This window comes from Penicillium angulare (assembly GCF_028827245.1).
Source record: "Penicillium angulare strain IBT 27051 chromosome Unknown utg000003l_segment0_segment0, whole genome shotgun sequence".
Lineage (NCBI taxonomy): Eukaryota > Fungi > Ascomycota > Eurotiomycetes > Eurotiales > Aspergillaceae > Penicillium > Penicillium angulare.
The window spans coordinates 1,868,917-1,893,392 of NW_026623162.1; the positions used below are offsets into that span (position 1 = coordinate 1,868,917).

The 24,476-nt window shown below is 47.4% G+C and overlaps 9 protein-coding genes across 9 annotated transcripts; 6 read left to right on the plus strand and 3 right to left on the minus strand.

Moving 5' to 3' along the window:
* Positions 1-6,029: 6,029 nt before the first annotated feature.
* Positions 6,030-7,961, plus strand: N7478_002862 (putative serine/threonine protein kinase; the record flags this gene model as incomplete). The annotated part of the gene is made up of 1 exon (XM_056919076.1): positions 6,030-7,961. The coding sequence occupies one exon, from the start codon at positions 6,030-6,032 to the stop codon at positions 7,959-7,961; it is 1,932 nt and encodes a 643-aa protein (XP_056782234.1).
* Positions 7,962-9,532: 1,571 nt separating this feature from the next.
* N7478_002863 (Sad1/UNC domain protein) lies at positions 9,533-12,139 on the plus strand (the record flags this gene model as incomplete). Its single annotated transcript, XM_056919077.1, has 1 exon — positions 9,533-12,139. The coding sequence occupies one exon, from the start codon at positions 9,533-9,535 to the stop codon at positions 12,137-12,139; it is 2,607 nt and encodes an 868-aa protein (XP_056782235.1).
* A 617-nt stretch (positions 12,140-12,756) lies between these two features.
* Positions 12,757-13,275, plus strand: N7478_002864 (Spo12 family protein; the record flags this gene model as incomplete). The annotated part of the gene is made up of 3 exons (XM_056919078.1): positions 12,757-12,920; positions 13,015-13,104; positions 13,185-13,275. 3 exons carry the CDS (start codon positions 12,757-12,759, stop codon positions 13,273-13,275), a joined length of 345 nt encoding a protein of 114 aa, XP_056782236.1.
* An 845-nt stretch (positions 13,276-14,120) lies between these two features.
* On the plus strand, positions 14,121-15,808 carry N7478_002865 (uncharacterized protein; the record flags this gene model as incomplete). Its single annotated transcript, XM_056919079.1, has 4 exons — positions 14,121-14,195; positions 14,351-14,596; positions 14,710-14,922; positions 15,002-15,808. 4 exons carry the CDS (start codon positions 14,121-14,123, stop codon positions 15,806-15,808), a joined length of 1,341 nt encoding a protein of 446 aa, XP_056782237.1.
* A 394-nt stretch (positions 15,809-16,202) lies between these two features.
* Positions 16,203-18,230, minus strand: N7478_002866 (ribosome biogenesis GTPase LSG1; the record flags this gene model as incomplete). Its single annotated transcript, XM_056919080.1, has 1 exon — positions 16,203-18,230. One exon carries the CDS (start codon positions 18,228-18,230, stop codon positions 16,203-16,205), a length of 2,028 nt encoding a protein of 675 aa, XP_056782238.1.
* A 439-nt stretch (positions 18,231-18,669) lies between these two features.
* N7478_002867 (ribosome biogenesis protein LTV1) lies at positions 18,670-20,190 on the plus strand (the record flags this gene model as incomplete). Its single annotated transcript, XM_056919081.1, has 2 exons — positions 18,670-18,686; positions 18,738-20,190. 2 exons carry the CDS (start codon positions 18,670-18,672, stop codon positions 20,188-20,190), a joined length of 1,470 nt encoding a protein of 489 aa, XP_056782239.1.
* Positions 20,191-20,398: 208 nt separating this feature from the next.
* On the minus strand, positions 20,399-21,184 carry N7478_002868 (HAD family hydrolase; the record flags this gene model as incomplete). The annotated part of the gene is made up of 1 exon (XM_056919082.1): positions 20,399-21,184. One exon carries the CDS (start codon positions 21,182-21,184, stop codon positions 20,399-20,401), a length of 786 nt encoding a protein of 261 aa, XP_056782240.1.
* Positions 21,185-21,429: 245 nt separating this feature from the next.
* N7478_002869 (CDP-diacylglycerol--glycerol-3-phosphate 3-phosphatidyltransferase) lies at positions 21,430-23,140 on the minus strand (the record flags this gene model as incomplete). The annotated part of the gene is made up of 3 exons (XM_056919083.1): positions 21,430-22,429; positions 22,488-22,840; positions 22,901-23,140. The coding sequence occupies 3 exons, from the start codon at positions 23,138-23,140 to the stop codon at positions 21,430-21,432; spliced, it is 1,593 nt and encodes a 530-aa protein (XP_056782241.1).
* A 190-nt stretch (positions 23,141-23,330) lies between these two features.
* Positions 23,331-24,159, plus strand: N7478_002870 (complex I NDUFA12 subunit family protein; the record flags this gene model as incomplete). Its single annotated transcript, XM_056919084.1, has 7 exons — positions 23,331-23,381; positions 23,444-23,464; positions 23,550-23,556; positions 23,616-23,696; positions 23,782-23,851; positions 23,921-24,058; positions 24,111-24,159. 7 exons carry the CDS (start codon positions 23,331-23,333, stop codon positions 24,157-24,159), a joined length of 417 nt encoding a protein of 138 aa, XP_056782242.1.
* Between the last annotated feature and the right edge of the window lie 317 nt (positions 24,160-24,476).

Genomic DNA, 24,476 nt, shown 5'->3' on the forward strand with positions numbered 1-24,476 from the left:
TTCATCAGGCTTATCGTGGGGTCTACCTAAGTATACAAACCATGGTTCCTGTGGAAGTTTTAAGGTGTAGATAGTACATCGTTGGGCTACGGGCGATGCATGGCCCACAGATAAGATATCCACTTTTTATGTATGCCGAGGGGTCTGAGTTCATTAGTCTAATTATCTATCTCGTATCGTGGTTATCGGTTGTCCTATCGGTATCTTGTAGCTTGTATCTTTGGTTATCTGATGGACCTACTGTACATGGTATTGTTCTTCATGGATAAAGTTAACATTGGAAGGAAATTGGATGGAAAAGGGGATCTATCGCGTATTAGGTTCAGGGTTAGGATCATCATTATCAACACGGGATGTCGAGTGATCATTATAGGTGTTATGCATGGTTATTCAGGTCGTGCTACCCACTCCGTTTGAGTCCATTATGATTATATTATGATAGTGAACAATGTATTTCCCTCATAGTATTGTGCAAGTTGTACCGTAGAATGTGTCATATCATGCCAACTGCCTATAGTATCAGCTTAGGACGATGATCCCATCTGCTTGTATTGCATGTCTCGGCGCATTATTATGGTCTACAGTAGATCCAGCGCAGAAGGTTGACTTCCGGTCGTGCATGATACTGATCCGACATGACGAAACACACTTGCAGTCGGCATGAAATATATGTAGTAATGTTGTGTTGTTAGGTTAGGTTAGGGAGCCAACGGCGAGCACCGATGGATTATGGAGGGGAGATCGGAATATGAGCCGTGCACGACTGCATTGACCCCCTGTACATTGCGTAGAATGCCATCATGCACTAAAGTAGCACACATGTACGCGCCTTTCCCCGTTATCGGGACAGTAACTGTAGAGGTATCCATCCATCTCGATATCTGATTTGACCATAGAGTATCAAATAGACAAAGAGCTAAAAAATGATCATCCCCCCTTGTCGTGTAAGTAAAAAAAAAGATCTGATGGTGTTAGGGAAACGTATCGCGTGATGTGAAACCACGTCATGAGTAATGCCGTGCCACCTGCATATGGACTCGATGGGCTGCAAGGTTTGTCCTTGCAGGAGGCGGTCAACGACAGGTCCTACACCGCTGGTACTCGGGACAAAGACCCGTTGCATTTTGGTTGCTGCGTTGATGTCTGAGACCAGCAGGCTTAATTCCTGTAGGGTACCCAGGCACAGGTGTACCTTTCTACCTTACTGAGTTCTGTTCTGCCTCTGGCCTGAACGCATTCGAATTACCTAAATGTCATCTCCGCTTTTACAGTATTTCCGCACGACCCACTAACCGGCCCCACAATTTTTCTTTCACAAAAATAATGAACCCTCGCTTACGAGGGTCCGCCACCCATATGGAACAGATCACCCATATGGAACATTTTTTCTAAATCTTACCACAACCACTATTATCATCTACCACACCACCAACAATGCCTAAAACCAATAAAGATATAGAGAACCAGATTCAGCTGGCAATAGAGTCTCTCTCTGAGCAATCTAAGCCTAATATTAGGAAGACTGCGCGAGAATTCGCGGTTCCTGAAGGCCGTCTTCGTCGGCGCTGGCAAGGTGGAAAATCGCTTTTCCAACGACAACCTAATGGCCGGAAGCTTAGTATTGCACAGGAGAAGGCTTTATGTGAATATATTGATTATTTTGATGCGGTCGGAGCATCAATAAATCGCCGTCAAATTGCTATTGCTGCCGATTCAATTCTGGAAGAAGATCATACCGACACCACCACAGATCCCCCACAAATTGGCGACCATTGGCTAAAGCGTTTTCTTAAACGGTATCCTGAGTACTATATACGACGTCGGCGAGCTCTTGATGTTGAAAGAGCTACTGCACTGGATAAATCCGTTATAGAGAGATGGTTTCAAGACTATCAACGTATAGTGGCTAAATATGGCATCTGTCAACAAGATATCTACAATTTTGACGAAACTGGCTTCCAAATTGGCGTCGGTCGCGATCAATTTATTATCACAAGACATCCAAAAAAGAAGCTATTTAATGGCTCAGTTACCAATCGCGAGTCTGTCACTGTTTTAGAGGCTGTTTCGGCTGATGGCTTTACATGCCCACCGCTGATTATTCTAAGCGCTAAACAAGCATTACTACGTTGGTTTGATAAAATTGAAGACGACGAGCATCTTGCTATAACTGATACTGGCTATATCAATGATACATTAGCATATCAATGGATTCAGCTGTTTCATAAATGGACAATTTCTCGTACCATTGGGAAAAAGAGGCTAGTTTTATGCGATCGTTTTGGATCACATTTAACGCGTCAATTTGTTGAATTTTGTGAGAAGAATGATATCATTCTATTCTTCTTACTCTCACATACTAGCCATATACTACAACCTCTCGATGTTGGAGTGTTTAGTGTATATAAACACTGGCATAGTGAGGCAGTTGAGGCGGCTACAATGACTGGATGCCGTAAATTTTCAAAGGATGAATTCCTACATTCAATCAGTGAAATCAGACGCAAAACCTTCCGGCCACATACAATCAAGCTTGGGTTTAGATTAACTGGCCTTTGGCCAATTAATTCTAAGCTTATTACCGATGAATTGGATTCGTACGATCCATATTATGATAATATATCCCGGGAAGATACACCATCAGTTAACTCACAAAATACTGAGTTTAGCACCCCAAAAACCGCTGAGAGAGTTCGAAGAATTAGCGATCGTATTAATCAATATGATCCTACTACTCAACGTTTTAAAGAAGGGCTAGCAAAGCTTGTAAAGGGTGCTGAGACTCAGGCAATGTTGGCTGTCCAACTGCAACGGGAATTCGATTCTACACAAGCTATTATGGGAGCACGTCACGCTAGATATGATGCTTCTCGCCGTTATACGCAAATCACTGGTATTATCAATTCAAGCCAGATCAAAGAAATGAAGCTAAAAGAATATAAATTGACTGAAAAAGCCGATCAAGAAAAGACGAAGCGGAAGTGGAAGAAGATATTGGTTGAAATTAGGAAGCATGGAAGAGCCAAAAAACGCCGGGGAAATTAACTTGATTTTGTATTCTAATATTAAAATGGCTGATTGATTTGTTTATTATTTTTAGTTAATTAATTAACTATATGGTGGTGTGGTAAATAGTAGTTGTAGTACGATTTAGCAAAAATGTTCCATATGGGTGATCTGTTCCATATGGGTGGCGGACCCTCGTAAGCGAGGGTTCATTATTTTTGTGAAAGAAAAATTGTGGGGCCGGTTAGTAGACACGTACTTAGAATAAGTCATTGTCATTCTAGGGGAGGGGGGGAGGGACTAGACTAGACCCATCCCATCGCCATCAAGGTCGGGCGCGTAAGTGGTTTTAGCCACACTGCATGGGATACATCTGCGCCATCTGGGGCCAAAAGGACCAAAAGGACAAAAAGCTCCTGCAGCAGGAGCGCTAAAGCAGTCAAATCTGGCCCCCCTTTTTTATTTTGGAAAAGGTAATAATCATAATGTACCAACTTAGGCAGCGTCCCCTTGACACCGTATGCCGTACCTGCGGAAGAAACAGCCAGCTGGCCCATTGACCCTCTTTTTCTCAAGGAGACCCGGCAACGAAACTCCGGGGCCTGCAGTAGGGGGAGATGGAGTGGGTCGGATTGAGTTACCAATGTTACCAATCAAAGGACATCACGCCATAATTCATCCATGGCGTCATGCACGATGGAAATAGTGCATATTGGAGTCTGTTATGAGTGTCTCTCATTGGTGGTGATGGGTGGTTGCCCCAGAATCCACTGCACATTGCGATGCATCCGGTTTAGCGTCGCCACCTTGATCCGCCCTCGGCCGGCGTGAGTCTCCCAAGTCCAGTCAAGTCCCAGTTCCCAGTTCCCAAGTTCCCAAGGCTGAGAGGGTCACTTTCCCATGCCCCCTGCTCTCTCCTGGTTTGCTGGGCTGGGGAAATCAACATCCTGAGACCTCGGGAAGACCATTCTGGACTGCAGGTCCCAGTATTTTCCATGTTGAACCTTGGGAGAAGAATTGACAATTTTTTTGGAATTTTGGGTCTTTGGGTCTTTGTCGAACTGGTATCGTAGTCTATGTAATGTAGTTCATGTTGGGGTTCCAAATTTGGCTGGAATCGCCTCCCGTCATAGATAGAAAACAATGGCCATTAGATTGACAATGAATGTTCGTCATTTGGGCTAGGGTGTCGATGTTTCGTCTCTTTCATCATGTCATTCGTAATTCCCCTACAGGGTGGAATGCCCAGGGTTTGTCTGGAAGGTTCATGAAGATTGACGATGGGGGCCTACTGGATTGCGTGGCGTTCGAGGCATACCGGGTTCTGTAAGTGACGATCGATAGTGGTACGGAAACGGGGCATTGGACCCCCCAGAAGGCCAATCATGCCCAATGGGACAGTTCTGATTGGGGACGAGGCAGTGTAGATCGCACGAGTAAACCCGTTTTAAACCCGTTTGAAACAGTAACTGTATCGTCAGAATATACGTCCTGAATGACACATCATGGTTCTGCAGTGTACACTCTGTACCGTACAGCGGGTAAACTGAGGAACTAACATTAAGGAACCCGCTGATGTGACTAACCTGACGCTGTTTCCCCATATGACTCCTAATCTACCTGTACTTCCCCTTCTTCTCTAAACTTGCCATATTATCATCTCCGTTCCCTCGTTCCTTCTCTCTTTCTCTTCACTTCCTATCTTATCTTTCTCCCCATTCTCTTCTCTTCTCTCCTCCCTCCCCGTCCCTCTTCTACGGGCTAGCACTCGATCTTCAGCGATATCCAAGTCATCTGTTTCCCCCCATAACCGCTGTTGCCATCTGTCAAGGAGTGCTCCCCGACATCGACCACGCCTCCTATTTCGACCTTCCTATACCATTCACACCATCTCCAGAGTCTGCTTCTGTGACTCGGCCTGGTCAATAGTTACTTCTGGTGTTCTGTTCCAGTTCTGCTATTGATTGGCCCCATCGTCTTCCATTCGCCCCCCGATCTTCGTCTTGGTTATATATCACGAAATCGTCCTTGGCGAATACCTTCTCAACTCATACGTGCTTTGTGGACAGAGCTTGTTGAGCGATTGAGAATCCCAGTTCTTTTGGGAACCTGGCTTTTGAGCACTCCGACTTGTCCGATCCCCCCTGGATTTGAAGGTGCTCTGATCCCCAGGGTCCCCATACAACTCTTCCCATCTTCGGTTGATTCCTGGTAGCTTGTACAAGCTTCAGCATCCATTCGAATCTTTGGAATTCTTTTCCATCTTAGTGGCCTTCCAATTTATCGCTCTTCTTGCCTACCGGTCCCACCCATGACTCATTAATCTCAACTTCCAATATCTGAGTCACGACCAAGGCCCACCTTGAACCCGGTGTTCACAGGCTTTTCGTGTTTTCTTCTACGTCTTTTCTTGCTATACTTTTTCCATCCAATCACGATATTACGCAGCGTTATCTCAACCTCCCTTCAATTCGTCTCTCAGGCCTCTTGACCTTGTTGACCTTATACAAACTACAACAACTCCATTCTCTCCGCCAAATTCTCTTTTTCTCTACTTCGGCCCTTCGGCATATTGAAAAAAACGAAAACGACATACAAATGAGCACATAACGGTCTTTACCCCCTTTTCCTTAAAGCGTCTCCATCACCCTTTGTCTGGGTTCATTCAGCCGCGTCCTGCGCCGCCTCGTCATTACTATTTCCTTGTTTATCAACTTCCTCAATTCACTGGTATATTTTTATGACCCCTTGTGCCGAAACGGAACAGTCGTCAACTTTTTACAACTTGTCTCGTCTCAGTGGTTCTGTCAATTCAGATCCAGGCCCAATTCCTCTACTCTTCTTGAACCTTAATCATTTCAATAGCCTGGTTGCTGTTTCCGTTGCAACGTTTGGAATCCATCTTTCCACACGTTCAACTCCCTTTCCTGAGCGCTTCATAGATTATTCTTTGTTGTTGGAGCCTTTCTCAACTTTTTGTCTTTTGCATTTAACATCCCATCTCATCTCTACATTTTCACATCATGTCTACCATGGAGTCTCACAATAGCGGCTTTGAAAAGGGCCGCATCCTGGATGGCCGCTTCCTCTCAGTGGCCGCTCTCAACTCGGGGTCATTCGGCTTGGTCTTCCTCGCCAAAGATATCAAGACCCACCAGGATGTTGCTATTAAGTGTCTAGCCAAGACGCTCTCTTCAGATCCTTCAACACCTTTCCCAATGGATGATCGATTTGAAGAACTCGAATGCCACCGCCGTTTTGGACGCCACCCTAATCTGGTCAATTTGATCCATTCATTCGACACTGAGACTCACATGTACTTGGTCCTGGAGTACTGCGCCAATGGTGATTTATATGAGGCCATCCGTCTCAACCGTGGTCCACTTGAGACTGAGCATGTACGCGACTTCATGCTGCAGCTCATCGATGCCATCGAGTACATGCATGCCAAGGGCCTCTATCATCGCGACATCAAACCCGAAAACATCTTGCTGACATCTGACGGTTCGATGAAGCTCGGTGATTTTGGTCTTGCCACGAGTGACATCTGGTCCCACGAGGCCTGTGTGGGCAGTGATCGTTATATGGCGCCTGAGCAATATGAGCCAACTTCTTCAGGTTACTCGCCTGCACAGGCAGACATCTGGTCCATTGGTATTTGCTTGTTGAACATTCTGTTTTCTCGCAACCCTTTTATTACTCCCACGCAATCCGATGTGCTATTCTTAGACTACGTCCGTGACCGCCAGTCACTGTTTGACATATTCCCCAACATGTCTCAAGATACTTATGATATTCTCACCCACTCATTGGCTCTTGACCCTGAGAGGCGCTCCTTGTCCGAAGTGCGCCAGTGTATTCTGCGAGCTGTCTCTTTCACCACCGACGATGAGTCATTGGATGAGTTCTGCACTGAGGACCGCGAGGTTGTCGCCGCCAGCGCCAACCGCGAGCCTCTGCGTACTCCTTCCCTCCAGAGCCCTCAGATCAACCATGGCGACTCCTTCCCTTGGGCCAAGGCTTTGCAGTCGAGTCCCGCTATGGCCAATCGCCAGCTCTCTGCAATTCCTGATAACGAGAGCTACACTGAGGATCTGTTCCCTCCCTCTGAAGTGGCTGGTACCTCATGGTTCTCAACCCATGACAATCTATCCATGGCTTCCGTCCTCGAATCTGCTTTAAGTGAATCCATTCGCTCGCTTCACATCCCTCAGCACAAGCGTGTCAATCTTCCTCGATCTGATCCCGTGCCCATCACTGGTTCTCTTCCTAGTCATGCGACGAAGCCTTTACCATCTTTGTCAATGGTCTTCGGAAAGGACTCCACCGATCAGATCTCCAAGAGCTGGAGCGACCTGTGGGATGAAGAGGAGGAGTCGGAGAATGAAGAGATCGGTCTCCAGCAGCGCCGTGAGCAGAACTCTCGCAGCTGGAGTCAAGAAAGCCAGGATGCCCACATGCCGGGTAACATTTTGGAAAAGCGCGAGCTGGACTCCGCTTCTGACAACCGACCTCACACTCCAGTCACTCAACTGATCGCCCCCCGCGCCATTGGAGCTGACTCTTTGGAAGCTGACAGCGATGCTGGAACTTCTAGCAGCACGCCTCGCCCTATTCCTCGACAACTCTCGCTCAAGAAATCCGACGTCGACAAATGGGCTGAATTGGGTGACAAGCGACGCAACTGCAAAACCCGTGAACCCTTCGGTCCTCAGCGTGCAGCCCACAATTGGCGACGCGATTGGGGCCTTGGCTCTTCTGGGTTTGACCATGGATCGCGCCCTAAGCGCGAATCTCCTCAGATCGACCGTCGCCGCAATGTCTTCCTCAAGAAAGACTGGCGTCGTGAACATGCGGACCTTTCCAAGCTTTCCCCAACTAAGCCTTCCTCCTATGATGGCAGTGTTGACGAAGACCTCGACCTTGTGGGTGGATGGCATGATCTCCACCTGTAGCTCATATCACCTTTGCTGCTTATTACATTCGTCACATTCTTATCTTTTAACTTCCGCTTGTCTTTGTCCTGTTTGCACCGTTCGATTAAGTTGGGAAAAAAGTTCAAAAAACCCTTACCAACGATACATTAATCTCGTTTCATTCTTTTCTCTTGTTTTTCTTTCTTTCTGGACTTGAACTCTCGCACGTCTCTGATCATTTATTTATTTTTTTGTTTGCTGGTGCTCACCTCTCTATATCCTTCAAATTGCTGCAGCAGTTCACATTTTCTTTTCACTGCCAGCACTGCTCTTAACCATTACCCTTTTTTGTTCTTTTCTATTTCTGTACTATATGGGGTTGGGGCAGCAGAGGGTGGGAAGACACATCATGCACCAAAAAGACTAGAAGGCGGGGTGCAATTTATTTAGGGGAGGATGTTTTTTATTACGCATTCGGACAAAAGCAGCGATTCGGAAAATTCAAGGAACAGATTTTGATGATGATGGAATATCAGCATGGGAGTTCCAACTACGCATCTTGGCTCCCAGTGCATCAGGTTGAAACACGGCCGTTTTTCTCTTTGACTCTTGATATGGAACCCACATATGTATTGTAACTAGCTTTGGGGACGTTGAAGAGAAAATTGAATACCCTCCGTGAAGAATATATACTATCTTCTAGACTGCAATCTTGTAGTATTTGACATAGAGTGGTTTCAATCTGGAGTAGTCAATATTGTAGAAGGCCTCGTGGTTGGAAGCCACCTTCCAAGGCTGATAACATACAGTCTAGAATTGCTACATTTTCTATCCCACTGATGCTCTGAAATGATACTCCACTTCCAGCCTCCCGAATTTTAACTTAGGAAAAGATGCGGTGTAGATCGGTCCACCTGCATTGCATGTCTCAGCCTTTTTCTTCCTTTCCCGTAACAGCACAAAGCTCACCGGAGCGGGTCAGTGCATTATGCATTATGCATTTTGCAGTTGCAGTTGCAGTTGCAGCTCGCATTTAATCAAAATATGAGTACACCATGAGAACCTAATTTCATCCTAACTATACCTCTATGCTTCAACCATCTAGTACTATATCATATTAATTCAAAACCCTGTCTCTTTTCAACTCAAGTATACAACATACTGTCCACCACAGTATGTATCAAGCGGCGGTGAAAAGGGCGGTGACCCCGGCTTAAGCCATCACAAATGCCACGATCCACTTTTTATCCACAGCTTCCACAACGTTCGAGTCGGCGCTTCGCTTCGGACACAAAGGAATAGACTACACAATCACTTCACCACTTCAATAAAACGCCTCCTTCAAACTGACCCCGCCTTCTGTTATTCGCCCCATCCTATTCACCCTCATCATATCCGTATCGTTATCCTCCCACCTACCTCCGGAACTCAAACTCGCCAGATAACGATTACGCGATTGATCCCGTCCATCACGATGCGCATATCATAATTCACGTCAATCATATTACAAGCCTGCTGTTCTGAGGTGGACTGGTTGGTTTTCATTCTGCCAAGCCGGTGGCTGGGATAAGCTTGTGAGCTTGGCTTGCTAGCTGGGTCTCTGGAACAGGATGGCTAGTTTGGGATTTGGAAGGGTAAAAATATCTCGCTGTGTGGTTATTCTTCTTGCACTGGCTGGTACAGGGCTTGCGGAGACAGTTCAGAGTCAGAGTCAGAGTCAGAGCCAGGTACCAAGTTCGGAGATATGCCCGGCCGAGAATATTTGGGAAGTTGAGGCACGAATTCTCCGAGAGGAGACGTGTCTTGAAAACCGACGGGGTCCTGGATTACAAGCTGATTTGGGCTCTGGGATGCCTGTTGCCGGGAATTATACAGCTGGGGTGGATTCGGATTTTGGTGCCGCGCAGGGAACAGATGATACCGGTGCAGTAGTACCTGATATTGAGGCTGAGACTGCTACCCCGCAAGAGGCTGAGCAAGATACGGATTCTCTGCTCGATAGCGCGAGCTTCTTATCGTTTGAAGATTGGAAGAAGCAGAATCTCGCGAAGGTCGGACAATCAGCCGAGAATGTCGGGGGAAGTCGCCGAGTAGCTGCTGCCGGTAAAGAGGGAAGAAGACAACCTGGGATCAACAATGCGTTGGATTCATTAGGAGACGACGCGGAGATTGAATTGGAGTTCGGCGGTTTCGGTGCTGAAACACCAGAAGCTAGTCCTACGGCATGGGGGACGCCGATTCCATCGCCATCCGCGGATACTCCAGACGACGAGGAAAATGATGCTCATCTTAGACAGGTACACCGAGCAGATATTTCGCGGCGGAAAGATGCCGGGACAACGTGCAAAGAGCGATTCAATTATGCATCTTTTGATTGTGCGGCTACTGTTTTGAAGACGAATCGGGAGTGTAAAGGGTCTTCTTCTGTTCTTGTTGAAAACAAGGATAGTTATATGCTGAATGAATGTCGGGCTCAGAATAAGTTTCTTATTCTGGAACTGTGCGATGATATACTCGTTGACACTGTTGTTCTGGCCAATTATGAATTTTTCAGTTCCATCTTTCACACGTTCCGCGTTAGTGTATCTGATAGATACCCTGCGAAACCGGATCAGTGGAAAGAATTAGGTGTTTATGAAGGCAGAAATACCCGCGAGGTGCAGGCGTTTGCTGTTGAGAACTCTCTCATTTGGGCGAGGTATCTTCGTATTGAGTTCTTGACGCACTATGGCCATGAGTTCTTCTGTCCTATTAGTCTGATCCGAGTACATGGAACGACTATGATGGAAGAGTATAAACACGATGAAAGTGCTGGTCGGGCTGAAACGGAGGATATCGACGAGGTCGAGGTCGAGGTCGAAGAAGCCCACGTCAATACTAATGACGAACCGGTCGCCCCTCCAGAGGTTGTGGATGAGCCCGTGGCGGAGGAAATCGACAATACTCCATTGCCTGAAACTTACCCTCAAGTACTCAGTGAGGTAGAATTGCTGCTGTTGGGCATTTCACAGAAACCCGACGAGACTTGTGATATCAATCAACGACCGCCACCGGAGACTATCTCTGAGGGTACTGCTTCTGTCGCTTCAGCAAATGTGAATTCCACAGCCACAATGGATGGAGCTCCGGCGGCCCAATCTGGCGCGTCCGCACCGCCAAAGGCACCAGAAGACACTCGGAAACCCGGGAATTCTACAAACGCTATGATGACGACTCCTGATGCTTCCGTTGCAGCTGCAGAAGTACCTCAACAGAACTCCACTGCCGAGAGTACAGGCAAATCAGTGGGTAGCTCCAAGGAGGACAATAGTCCATCACCCGAGTCCATCAGGCCGACATCTACCCAACCTCCCTCCTCAAACCCGACCACCCAAGAATCATTTTTCAAATCCGTGAACAAGCGACTCCAAATGCTTGAATCGAACTCTACGCTCTCCCTCCTATATATTGAAGAACAATCCCGAATCCTCCGTGACGCATTCAACAAAGTCGAAAAACGTCAGCTTGCAAAGACATCTACGTTCCTTGAAACACTTAATGTCACAGTTCTCAGCGAGCTTAAAGAGTTTCGAGAACAATACGACCATGTCTGGAATTCTGTGGCTTTTGAATTCGAGCATCAGCGAATGCGATATCACCACGAAGTGCACGCCCTCAGCGCCCAGCTAGGTGTTTTAGCCGACGAACTTGTATTCCAGAAACGTGTCACTATAATACAAAGTATCATGGTTCTATGCTGCTTTGCACTGGTTTTATTCTCCCGAGGCTCAGTCGGAAACTACATGGAATTCCCTCGAGTGCAACGAATGGTGGCTCGCTCCTACAGTCTACGCGATTCATCCCCCATCTCAGCTTCACTTTCTGCCAGCCCAGGCTCAACGCGGCCTACGTCTTCCTATCGCCAGAACGAGACTCACCGACGCAATTTATCGGACAGTTCCTCGTCTCAGGATAGTCCAGCCAGCCAGTCAGCTCCTTTTATCCCGCCAACCCCCACATCTCATGTTTCTCAGGATATGAGCCCTGAGAAGTCCGATGAGCCCCCATCTCCAGAGTCGATGTCTGTACCTACGATTGGAACACCCCATTTTCGGTCCCATAGTACTCCGCCTGTTTTAAATGGACATCCGTCTATATTGGATCAGGACGACGAAGGGGATGAATTTGCACTGGCGGCGGAGGTATCTCAGACATCGGACGAGGGTTTAACACTATGAGGCTTTAACATAATCTAAGTTTTAGACTGGGCTGGTCCCGACTGAAACATCAACACCCCTTCTTTGTTTTGATCCATCCTGAGCATTGTTTGCCCTTGATTTTCATTGTCATCTGTTTATTTTCATGATATGGCGTTTGGGCATTATCGCTATGATCTGGCGAGTGTACGTTTGGATGATATGCACGATAGAGATTCCCACTTTTGTTAGGCTAAGATTCTATATTTGGTACTTTCTACCTACTATAATCATGCATGTTCTGTTATTCCCGAGGTCGACAACCACAATAAAAGTCACTAGCAGTAAAAATAAACACAAGACATACCCTGTAATACTCAAAATCAAAATAAACAGGATCAACATCCATTAATCCAATTAATATGACTCAGGACAGGAATGTTCTGGCCCGTGTCGTCATGAGTGCAACTGAAACCCGTTGCCGGGCCAACAATCAAGACGCATTTTTCCTCGTTCATCTGCACCAACAACACGTTTTTCCTCTTCTTATCCGATCCACTTGATCTGACTTGAACCTGCAAAACTTCAATCTTCCACATACTCTCTTCATTAGAAAAGACAAAGACTTGACACTTCAAAAACACACAATCACAACCACAATGGACGCCACAACACAAGTGCAGCCTTTGGCCGACCGCCCAACCAACACCCACCTTGCCAATACCAACAACAACGTGGACAAGACAGACATGAAGTCTGCTGATTTGTCTTCAATGGATTACCACCGCAACGTGTTGCAGGGAAAGCTGGATAACGGCGAGAAGTGAGTTCCCCCCATCGCTGGTGCTGGCGTCAAGACCCAACCCAGCAGCCAAGATTTTTTGAGACGAGAACATTGCTAATAGTCTTCTACTTAGGCAACCTGGTGCTTACGTTTCCCCGTCGGACGAGTTAATGAGTCCCTGCACAAAGAAATTGAGCGACATTAAGGGCAAGCGATTCAAGAAGTATGTTTCCACTCCCAGAGGGCGAACAACAAACCCGACGCATTTACAGTAGTGAGAGTCATACGCTAACATTAAAACAGTGCCGGCAAGCCCCAATCTCTCTTTGCTAAGCTTGGAAAGAAGAGCTACGAGCAATCCTCATCGGCTGAACAAGGGCGCAACTCAGAGTAATGCACTCGCATTACTACTGTATGATGTCTTGTTTATGTGCAATTTGTGTTTATTCAAGTTCTCTTCTGCATAACCCCTGCACTTCACCGATCATATTTATTTCCATCGACCGGCTACGTCTTTTGATTTGGACGCTGGCCGTCTTCATCTGAGACAAGCTAGAGCAAGACTCGGCACGAGTCGGCTGGATTGATCTGATCCGATGATGTATGCAATGGGGACTCCTTCATTCTTTTAGGGATTCACCTTGTTTCCCTGTGTTTTTCTTTTGTCACGACCCGCAATGCCTTCTTGCCTTATGTGCTATTACTATTTCTTTTTTTGTGCCAAGGTTCTTTGGTCTGTTATGGGGTTTGGGGGTTTAGTTTGTCCTCTACATAGGAATGGAGATTAATTGGACATTTTCTTTCATTCGGTCACTCGACCATACGGCTCTGTAAACTTTATATCTTTTACCTTGGGATATTTTCAATCAATGGTAATTTGAAATCCATCGGCGAGATGACCGAGGTACCTGGTTGACAACGGTATGCTCACAATAACTCGTTGGTGATGTTATTCGATTTAAAATAGTAAGAGGAAGAGTTTTCCATTTACATTTTCATTTACAAAGAACATTCTAGTCAAATTTATATTCTCCAAATATCTATTTCATGATTCTGCTGATGGTGCCACTCAATACCGACCGCTATAGTAGACGCTGGGCCGAGGCAAAAAGCCCGCCGCTCGGCTTCTCCACTACTCCGCAGTTACGAAGCCCCCAACTTATAATCGACTGCTTCGCCTCTACTCTCTCTCTCTCCCCAGATTCCCCATATCTGGTCTCATCAACTTTATCATTCATAATGTCTGCATCTACCCGTATTCCTCCTATCGCTCAGCCCTTCGTCAGCGACCGGGCAAAGAAGACACTGGACCTGGTATGATTGAGCTCTCCCGCTCTTACACCAAGCTGTCGGTGACGGCATACTTCCCTTTCTCTTCCATTTCCACACAAGATGAGATGGGATTATCCATATTTCCATCGAAAATTACCCATTGTATAAATTCTTAGACTAACTCTTCACGCTGCTAGGTTGAGGAATTCGTCGAGAAAGAATGCGTCCCCGCTGAAGGTGTTTTCTCCGCCCAGCTCGGCGAGGGCGAGCAGCGATGGAACACCACCCCTGCTGTTATTGAGCAGCTGAAGGAGAAGGCTAAGAAGCTCGGGCTTTGGAATATGTTCCTGGCCAAGAGCCATTTCAAGCAGGGTGCTGGATACAGTAACCTTGAGTATGGGTTGATGGCTGAGATCCTGGGAAAGAGCAAGCTTGGATCAGAGGTTGGTTACCGTTCCGTCCCTACGACCGAGTCGAAATTATAGTGTATCTGCCATATGCTATGCTTGATCTTTTATATTTTGTTTCGTGGCTGACTTTCAATGTTCAATGCTAGGCTACTAATAACGCTGCTCCTGATACTGGTAACATGGAGGTGCTGGCTAAGTACGGCAATGAGGCCCAGAAGCAGGAGTGGCTGGCTCCCCTGCTGGAGGGTAAGATCCGGTCTGCATTCCTGATGACAGAGCCAGATGTTGCATCTAGCGATGCGACGAATATTGAGCTCAATATCCGTCGTGAGGGTAACGAATACGTTCTTAACGGATCGGTACGTTTTGAATTTATGCGAGGCGCATAGAATAGTATCATTCTCTTCTAAAGGCCAAAGCTAACATATCAAATTCCAGAAATGGTGGTCCTCAGGCGCTGGTGACCCCCGCTGCAAGATCTACCTTGTAATGGGCAAGACAGACCCCACCAACGCCGACACATACAAGCAACAATCTGTTGTGCTCGTCCCAGCTGGACTCCCAGGAATCACAGTCCACCGTATGCTAAACGTGTACGGCTACGACGACGCCCCCCACGGCCACGGCCACATCAGCTTCAACAATGTCCGCATTCCAGTCTCCGGCATGGTCCTCGGCGAAGGCCGCGGGTTCGAGATCATCCAGGGTCGTCTGGGCCCGGGCCGTATTCACCATGCCATGCGCACTATCGGTGCCGCTGAAAAGGCGCTCGAGTGGCTGATTAACCGTGTGAATGATGATCGCAAGAAGACCTTCGGCCAGCCTTTATCTGCGCACGGTGTGATCCTGGAGTGGATTGCTAAGTCGCGCATTGAAGTTGATGCTGCGCGTTTGATTGTGCTTAACGCGGCTATTAAGATTGATCAGGGCGATGCGAAGTCTGCGCTGAAGGAGATTGCGCAGGCGAAGGTTCTTGTGCCGCAGACTGCGTTGACTATTATTGATCGTGCCGTGCAGGCTTATGGTGCTGCTGGTGTCTGTCAGGATACCCCGCTTGCGTATCTGTGGGCTGGTATTCGAACACTGAGGATTGCGGATGGACCGGATGAGGTGCATTTGCAGCAGCTTGGTCGTCGGGAGAATAAGTCACGCAGGGACGCTATTGCTGCTAAGTTGAAGTGGCAGCAGCAGGAGTCTGATCGATTGCTCATTGCTTCTGGGTTCAAGGCGAAGAGTCATCTGTAGATAGTTATGAGATTTGGAAAGTCTCGAATCTTTCATAGGTTCATGTTGGGACTAAATAGGTACTTTCGGAATAAAGAATGAAAGAAATTCCGATAAATCTATTCATGGGTGTTTTTTAAGATTGTGAATCTGGTATAAGATTGATTGAATTCGTAAAAACCCAACGCCTGCAAATGTTTAGATCCTCCAAGTCATTGAGATATGCAAAATCCATATGTAAAATCAGTTATCATCCCAGATCTGCCTCGCACGTGGATACCGTTATGATATGGACAAACGTGAACATGAAAAGTAAATAAACATAGCTACATGAAAACAGTCATCATCTCCATCATTGAAGCCCACCCGCAACGAAAAGAAACAAGACAAAAGAAAAACAAAAAAGCACTTTTTTTTAGTAATGTTCTTCATCAGCAGGGTTGTTGCGCTTGGCTTTTGCGCGCTTCTTGTTGGCCTTGAAATGTTTCTTAGAGCTTCCACCCTTAACCTCAGAGACATCGATGCCGCGTTCCAAAGCGATCATCATACGCTCCTTGCGACCTGTAAGATTTTGACGCATCTCTTGGCCTTGAACGGTGTTCTTGGCGTTGAAAGGCAAAGTCATACGGCCAGCTGAAGGACCTGTCGCTGAACCGAAGAAGCCGGTGTCAAGAGCGCGAGAGCGCACACCCGGTTGCTCTTTAGCTGTGGCCTTAGATGCCGTAGAGGCAGTTTCAGAGTCAAGATCTTCAACTTCAGCCATAGTCCTCTCGATTTGGGCCCGGCGTCTCTCAGGAAGATGAGCGAGGTCGTAAAGATCCTTATTGAACTCATTTGGATCGGTGGGGTCCTCACCCTCTGCCACAGGGGGAGGGTGAACGAAAAGAATCTTGCCATTCACGTAGTCCTTCAGGACGTAACGTGCAGCACGAGACTCGTCCGGTTGACCCAGACCTTGAGTGGAGAAACCACGAGCACGAGCGTAGGCACGCAAGAGCTCACTGGCAGTAGGGATGCCAGTTCCGCCCATCTCGATAGGGCGAGTATTGATCTTTACACCGTAGACATTTTCCAGGAAGTGCTGGGGAATGCGGTGCGCGACAAGAGCGGCGGGACCAGTGAACTCACGTTGCTGGTCAATAGGCAGAACACCGTTCACGACCAAGTCAGCCTTGGTAGTGGCGAAGTTGGGGAACACCAGACCGGGACAATCGCAAAGCATGATTTCTGGGGAGAGGTATAGTGTTTGGAAATGCTTGGTTTTACCGGGTGTGGCAGACACAGACACCTTCTTAGCACCCAGAAGAGCGTTAATTGTGCTGGACTTACCCACGTTGGGGTAACCGACCAAACCGATAGTTGTCTTCTGCTTAGGCTTTCCATCGGAGTCCTCGTTCTCAGGAACTCTCTCCGGGGCGTTGGCGAGGAAAAGTTCTTCTAACTCGTCCACATCCAGGATATGGGCTCCCAAGGAGACATCAGGATCGGCGAGCTGAGCCAGCTTGTCCTCGTCCGTCTCTTCTTGAGTAGTCTCTGCAATTTCACCCTCTTTAGAAGCATCCTCATTCTTATCTTCAACGTTCATCTTCTTAGTAGACTTGATAAATTCGTCGTCGTCTTCGCTGTCGGACTCCTCCTCTTCCTCAAGCATCTCAGCTTCTATCTTCTCCTTGGCGAGGTGGGCCGAGAAGAAACGGAAGTTGATGTTATGCTTCTCGAAGTACTCAGCCCAGGCTTCTCGCTGGGGTAAAGTCAACATATCAGCCTTGTTAACGAGCAAAAGATTCTTCTTGCGCGGGTCAATCTCCTTGACATAGTTTTCCAAATCCTCCGAACGGAACTGAAGTGGGTTTCGAGCATCGACAATCTGCACAACCAGATCTGATCGCTCAATAACACGCCATAGTTGACGCCAAACCTCCAAGTTGCGCTCGAATGGGGTCATCAACAAATCATTAAATTCCTGCAGCTCCGCTAGGCCGCGACGCCAGTCCAACAGACTCTCACGCTCCATCAACTCCAGTTGCTGTGGTGTTGTCGTGGAATCCCATTTCGGTCGGCGCGGAACCGTCAAGCGACCCTTGTTCTTCTGGTGTTTCTTCAACTTCGACTTCTCCTCAGATGCGGACAGGAGGTATGGGTTTTTCTGATCGGTATGGATAATTTTGACGTTGTTGATCTTCTCGGCTGTGAAATCGGTACCAGCTAGTTCGGCGGTGCTAAGGAATTCATCGAGGGCAGCTTGCTCAGTGATAGAGCGCATCTTAACCCATGATGCTTCCTCCGAGGCATTTGTAATGTAGGTTTCACCCTGCATGTTCTTTCGGGAGATGGCATTGTTGTGCGAGCCCTTTTTTTGAGCTGAAGCTTTTCCTTTTCCGAAACGGTCATTCATGAGGCTGTTACCCAGCCCCACGGAGTTTTTGGATTTAGCCAACACCATGGTGGATATGTATGGTGCTGTATGGTGTTGAAAATGTAATGTGTAGGAATCGAAGTAAAACCCCGCTTGAAAAAGGAAATCTTTTGGATTATTCAGGCGCGGATAAGATAGCTGACTCAGCAAGGGAAATTTTGATCTTGATTTTGATTTTCGATTTTTCTTCGATTAGATCAATGTATGTTTAGTTTGATGTTATGCTATACAATAAATGAAATTTTTGAAGAGTCTTGTGTATAAAAAAGAACCCCTCTTATGTCTTCAATCACCCATTGTACATGTATCTTGGTGAAAAGTCTATATTCGCCACACTGAGGACCCGAGGGGCTCGGGCACCGATAAGGAGCACGTGACACTATCTATCCCACTTTTTCACTTTTTTTGTGATCAAGCAGATATACGATCTACAGCCCACCGCGTATCTCTTTTAAAGGCCGCCATCATGCCGAAGCAGTGGATGTAAGTTATCCTGGAATATATGATTCATCTTCAAAACTGACCATATGCTAGTGACAAGAAGAATGCGAGCACATTCCAGCTCTTTCACCGATCTCAACATGACCCGTCAATCCACGACCCCCAAGCCGACGATCGAGTTCTGCACCAGGTCCGCGGTCCCGCGCCAGCTCCCTCTGCAGCATCTACGACCTCTTCCAAGCCTCTCCGTAACCTCTCTGACCTTCAATCCGAATTCAACAAAGCCAACGTCCGCCAGAACGAAGGCGAAGCCGCAAACCATGGCATTTACTACGATGACTCTGCATACGATTACATGCAGCACTTGCGTGAGCTGAACACCGGTGGCGGCGACGCTCATTTTGTGGAGGCTAAGGCGGAGAAGGGAAAGGCCAAGGCCAAAGGATTGAAGTTGGAGGACGCACTGCGACAGGTCTCTTTGGATGAAGGCTCGCAGAGTGCTTACAACCCTAGCGAATATGGGGACATGCGCTCGAACTTCACGACCTACTCCCGCAAGCCCACATATCAAGATCAGCAGAATGTTCCTGATGCGATTGCCGGATTCCAGCCTGACATGGACCCGCGTCTTCGTGAGGCTTTAGAGGCCTTGGAAGATGAAGAATATGTGGATGACGATGACGATGACGATATTTTTGGTGAATTGACCGCCAATGCGGAAGAGGTGGACCGAGGAGACTTTGAGGATACCCTGTTCGATCACGCTGAAGAGGATGAAGGTTGGGAGTCAGATGCGACTGAAAAGGCGCCCGTGCCGAGAGATAGCGATGGTCAGGAATTCGATGACGAGGATGTATCAGAGTTCAACAAGGACGTTCCTCCAGGTGAATTGCCAGAGCATGATCGACCCGCTCCAGATATGCAGCCCTCAGATCAAAGCTGGATGAGTGAATTTGCCAAGTTTAAGAAAGATGCCAAAACTGGCAAGGCCCCTGCGCCAGCAGCTCCCACTATTGCGCCCTCAGAGCAACAGACTACTGCTTCTACCGCTTTCACTGTTGGAGGTACACCCATCCGTCGCAAGAAGCGCAAGGGTGCTTTGACCAATCCATCTGCTTACTCCATGACCTCATCCGCATTGGCACGTACGGAAGGACATCGGCTCCTTGATGACCGATTCGATAAGGTCGAGCAACTGTACTCCTTGGATGAAGAAGATGAGTATGACGATAGCATGTCCATGGTTAGTGGCATGACTGGTGCCACTGGAATGACAGGAATGTCTACTGCATCCTCTCAAGCGCCCAGTCTCGTTGACGGAAACGGAGCGGCCGTCTCGCGCAGCGACTTCCACAATGTCATGGATGACTTCCTGGCTGGCTGGGATGATAACACAGGTGCTCAGGTCAAACGTAAGGGTGTTAAGCATAAGCGTGGCAAGCATGGAAATGAAGCAATTGGAATTCGCATGCTTGACGAAGTCCGCTCGGGTCTTGGCCCAGCTCGGTTTTCTGACGGCTCTAAGCGTGTACCTGGACGAGCTTAGATGGCGTTCATCCTTGCATATAATTGCACTGCACCATGATACGACCCTGAATGGAATTTCTCAATCATGACACGGCGTTTGGATCTCTTTCTATATCATTTCTCATCTTTCAATTTTGGATACCTACATCCATGCATGTGTTCGATTGGATGTATCTTTTTATCTATATCAAAAGCCTTGATGATATTCTTCCATAACTGGTATGTTCTCAGTCTGACTTTCCATCATCCTCCAGTATAATCTTTTGTAAATTTTCCCATGAGCTTATTCTCAGATTTTTCAAATCATACAATTCCGAATTTCTCTTCTCATCATAGAGAACCGCTAAAATCCCACTCTTTGATGCGGCCTTAACGTCTCGTACCTCGTTGTCCCCAAAGTAAACAATATTCTCATTGCCAATCCCATACTTCTCCAAAACGACATCAAATAACCCATCAACCTTGGACTTGCCAACCTCATTTGTGGTAATCAGAACATCAATATAGGAGTTTAAACCCAATTTCTGAACCGTCCATTCCTGCGCGTCGGCAGGACCCTCGGTAATAACAACAATCTTCTTTCCAAGACCCCGTAGAGTATGGAATAACTTCACGACCCCCGGTTTCAATGACAAATTTGATTCCAGTGAAGAATTGTAGGCGCCTAGTAATACAGTAGTCTTGCTGAGAAAGTCATCAGGATCTGGGGTCGTATCTAGCATGATATTATCATCGGCATCAGCTACTCCATGCGCCTGTAGGAGCTGGCTAAATCGTTCTCGGCGGTATTCTGTTGAGCTTCTGCCATCAGTAAATGCGTTGGCAGTGGTCGTACTTAGAATATGTTGATATGTCGTTCTTAAGGCGGCGGGATCAATTTCCTCGGCGCTACCTATGAGTTGAAATACATGTTCTGAAGCTTGAGAGGAGGCTCTGCGGAATTCATGAAGCGTGTCGTCTAGGTCAAACCCAACCCACCTTTTGGAATGAAGGGCCGCTTTGAAGTCGGACATTTTTCTTGAACCCCTGGGCTGTGAAGCTACCCAGGGAGACTGCAGGGTTATGAAGGCAATTTATTAAATATTGTGGAACTTTAAGGTTGTCAGAAGTATTACGTAGATCGTGACTCAGAATATGTTCATTTTAATGCAGATGGCGTGATAGCCGAGAAAATACGAAATTATAAAGTACAAGTAGGGGGAGATCTCCGGGTCCGATAAAATACAAGATATGTACAAACGTTCAAGTGGGAGACCGCTTAGAGAGCTCCGCCCACTTTTTCAACAATCCACATTGCTAGTCGTACGTTCCACCCGACACGGCGTTCTGTACGCATCAAGTCCTCTCGTGAGATGGCCTTCGCATCCTTCTGGAGCCACTCGGTCTCCTCGCCAAGTTTGCGTTTAAGCTCTTGATCATTGGTGACAACTAGAGCGCCCACCTCGATATCCAGACTGTAACTCCGCTTGGTATAGTTACTGCTGCCGACAAATGTAAGACTGGGATGCTCTTCGCGTGGTAAGGTAATCCAGAGTCCCTTTGCATGATAAGTCCATCCACCTGGCGTACCGACAGTGCCGCGACGCCATTCCTTCAATTGAATGGAATTGGTGGCCTGAGCTGCAGCAACTCGATCAAGAAATCGTGCAGAGAGATGCGTATAAGCTGCTGGTAGCATGCCCGAGACACCGGATGAACCGTAGAAACCGTTCGCCCAAGGCGAAGCGGTTAATACTGTGCCTTCTGTGGTGGAGGGGGCCTTGGAGTTGGTTGATGTACTGGCAATTAAGAACGAGGATAGAACGGGGTGAATGTTGAAGTAACCTGCTGTGAAGAGCCAACGGGCACCGGCGAATACAGGCGATTCAGACAATAGGCGGAGAATGCTGGTAACAGCCGGGAACTCGGTTGAGGCGTCGGGTTTGAGGAGCGGAGTGAACTGTGCCACGGGATATACATACGTCTGGCTTGAGGTGGAGGGGAGGATAGGTTTGTTGTCGGAAGCTTGAATGAGTGGAGTGAGGACGGTCGATGAATATGAAATGAAGTCTTTGGGATCATCTAGCGGGCATGGAGCTCCATTAGATTTGGGCCATTCGAGAAGATAAGCAGACTTGTTCTTAGGGTCTGGCAAGACTTGAAAGCTCAGACTGCAGATAGCGTGGTGAATGCGAGCGTAATAGTCGGTTAATGTCTTAGAGTCGAAGACATGGTAACGATCCAGCCGATTTGTGAAGTAATCATCCGACAAGTTCGCTCTGTATGTACTATCAGCATCGGCACTTTCTAGACCAAAGTCCATTGGTAGTATCCTACCCCGAGAGAATGATTTCATCGTCAATCCCGTATAACTTCATATGTTGTAAGCCCCAGCCTTCGTTGATACGACGAGGAATGTATTTCTTCCGTAGACCAGTCAAGTTGGGAGTATGGAACATCCGGATATCTACTCGTTCGGGACCGAACTCGTCTACTAACGAGCATAATAGCGATGCACAGGACGGATTAGGGGTTTCTCGAGTGCCGCGCAGAGCATCTGTAAGAATAGATACTTGAAGCTCTGGGTTTTCGCGCAGAGCCTCTGCTATCGTATCAATCAATTCGTACTCGGTTTTGCCAATGTAAAGTGTGGAAAGGTAAACGCGGTTGCGGGCATTGCGGATTTTGTGCTATACAAATTATAGGTTAATACACATAAACCCAACAAAGCTCTTCAGGGCTTCACAAACCTTAAGAGTGGAATAGAAGCTAGCCGGCGAGTCCAAAATTGTAACCTGAGACGCCGAAATCTCAAATCGAGGTGCAATGCGATCCAGTTCGACCGTAATTCCCCCGAGAGGTGACGGCCCCGATGTCGCAGGGGCATTAGACGTCGTGTAGGCAGAGAACTTGCGACCGCTAAGCTTGCGACGTACAATCGGACGATGAACAGCGCATCGCAGCGCTTGTCCCCCAATGCGACCGAACATGACGTGGAGATTGAGAATTGAAGCTTCAAGAAATCCAAAGCGGAAGGTCCAAATTGTTTCTGAATCGGGAAGGCACGACCTTAAACATATGCAAACAATGCAAACGTCCCGACTTCAGTTCGCTTCAACCTCGCGACGACTCACGGCACAGGGATTACGCATTTGTTTCTCCTCCAATTGCACCGTCATCATGTCGACCATTCTGCGGACGTTGCGCAACCTGCGCCGCGTTGGGCTCAAGGTTTGTTACTTATCTGATTTTTCTATTATTCGAAGCGGCCGAGATGCTAACTCTTTATGCAGGACTATGCCCACCAGATGCAGGTATGAAAGTCACTGGCGGATACTCACGATATGATTGACAGAGGGAAGAAAACTGACTGCGATTTGTTCTTTGCTTTGGAAATAGAACATCGGTACGTTATTACCTGGTTGGGACCAAAGGTGGCATATCACTAACCAAACTTCGTTATAGGTGATACCAAAGCCGGAACCCTGATCGGAACTGACCGCTGGGGCAACAAGTACTACGAGAACATGGCTGAAGAACTTCCTCGTAAGAAACACTACAATCTAGGGCCGAGAGAAGCAATGTGGAGAATAGCAGGACCGTGCTGACCAAGTCTACTTTATCCGCACAGTCCGCACACGATGGGTCGACTACAAGACTAACTGGCCCGAGTGGGAGCCCTCTCAAGTCGAGCCTGGCTGGTAAGTTTGCACTGGAACGAGGAGAGGGATATCTTCTTTATTGGATTTGCGGAACTGATCGTGATACAGGCACGCCTGGATCTCTTATATGGTTGATGCTCCCCCCACCGCCGACAAGCTTCTCCAGGCTGGTACCCGCCACTTCGAGGCCCCAGAGCACCGCCCCAACCTTACTCAGACTCGCGCTGCTTTCCGAACCTACTCTACGTATGTAATTTGATCCATGTCCGGAGGCATACGTGCTGACTTATTGCTATAGCACTCGCCCCAAGTACTCTGCTTGGACTCCTGTTGCCGCTCCTCGGTAAATCCACTGGACTGGGGCTAGCAAAATGAATCCAACTACCGTACGCTGACACTGGTATCGTTATCTTTTTTTTGTTGAAATCCTCGAAGCGTTTGGCTTCGGAGGAATGTACATAAAGTTGTGCTACTTTTACTTTTGATGAAAGATTTATCTCATACATGTTTGAACTTCCATTAGAGAATCTAAGACAAGAAACTGATGTAAAGAAAAAGAGAGAACGATTTTCCATTTCCAATAGATGCTCAGTTCAAATCAAAAAAAAAACGCTCGATCAATCAATCAAACATGCCTAGTCCTGCTCTCAGTTCCCGCTCCGCA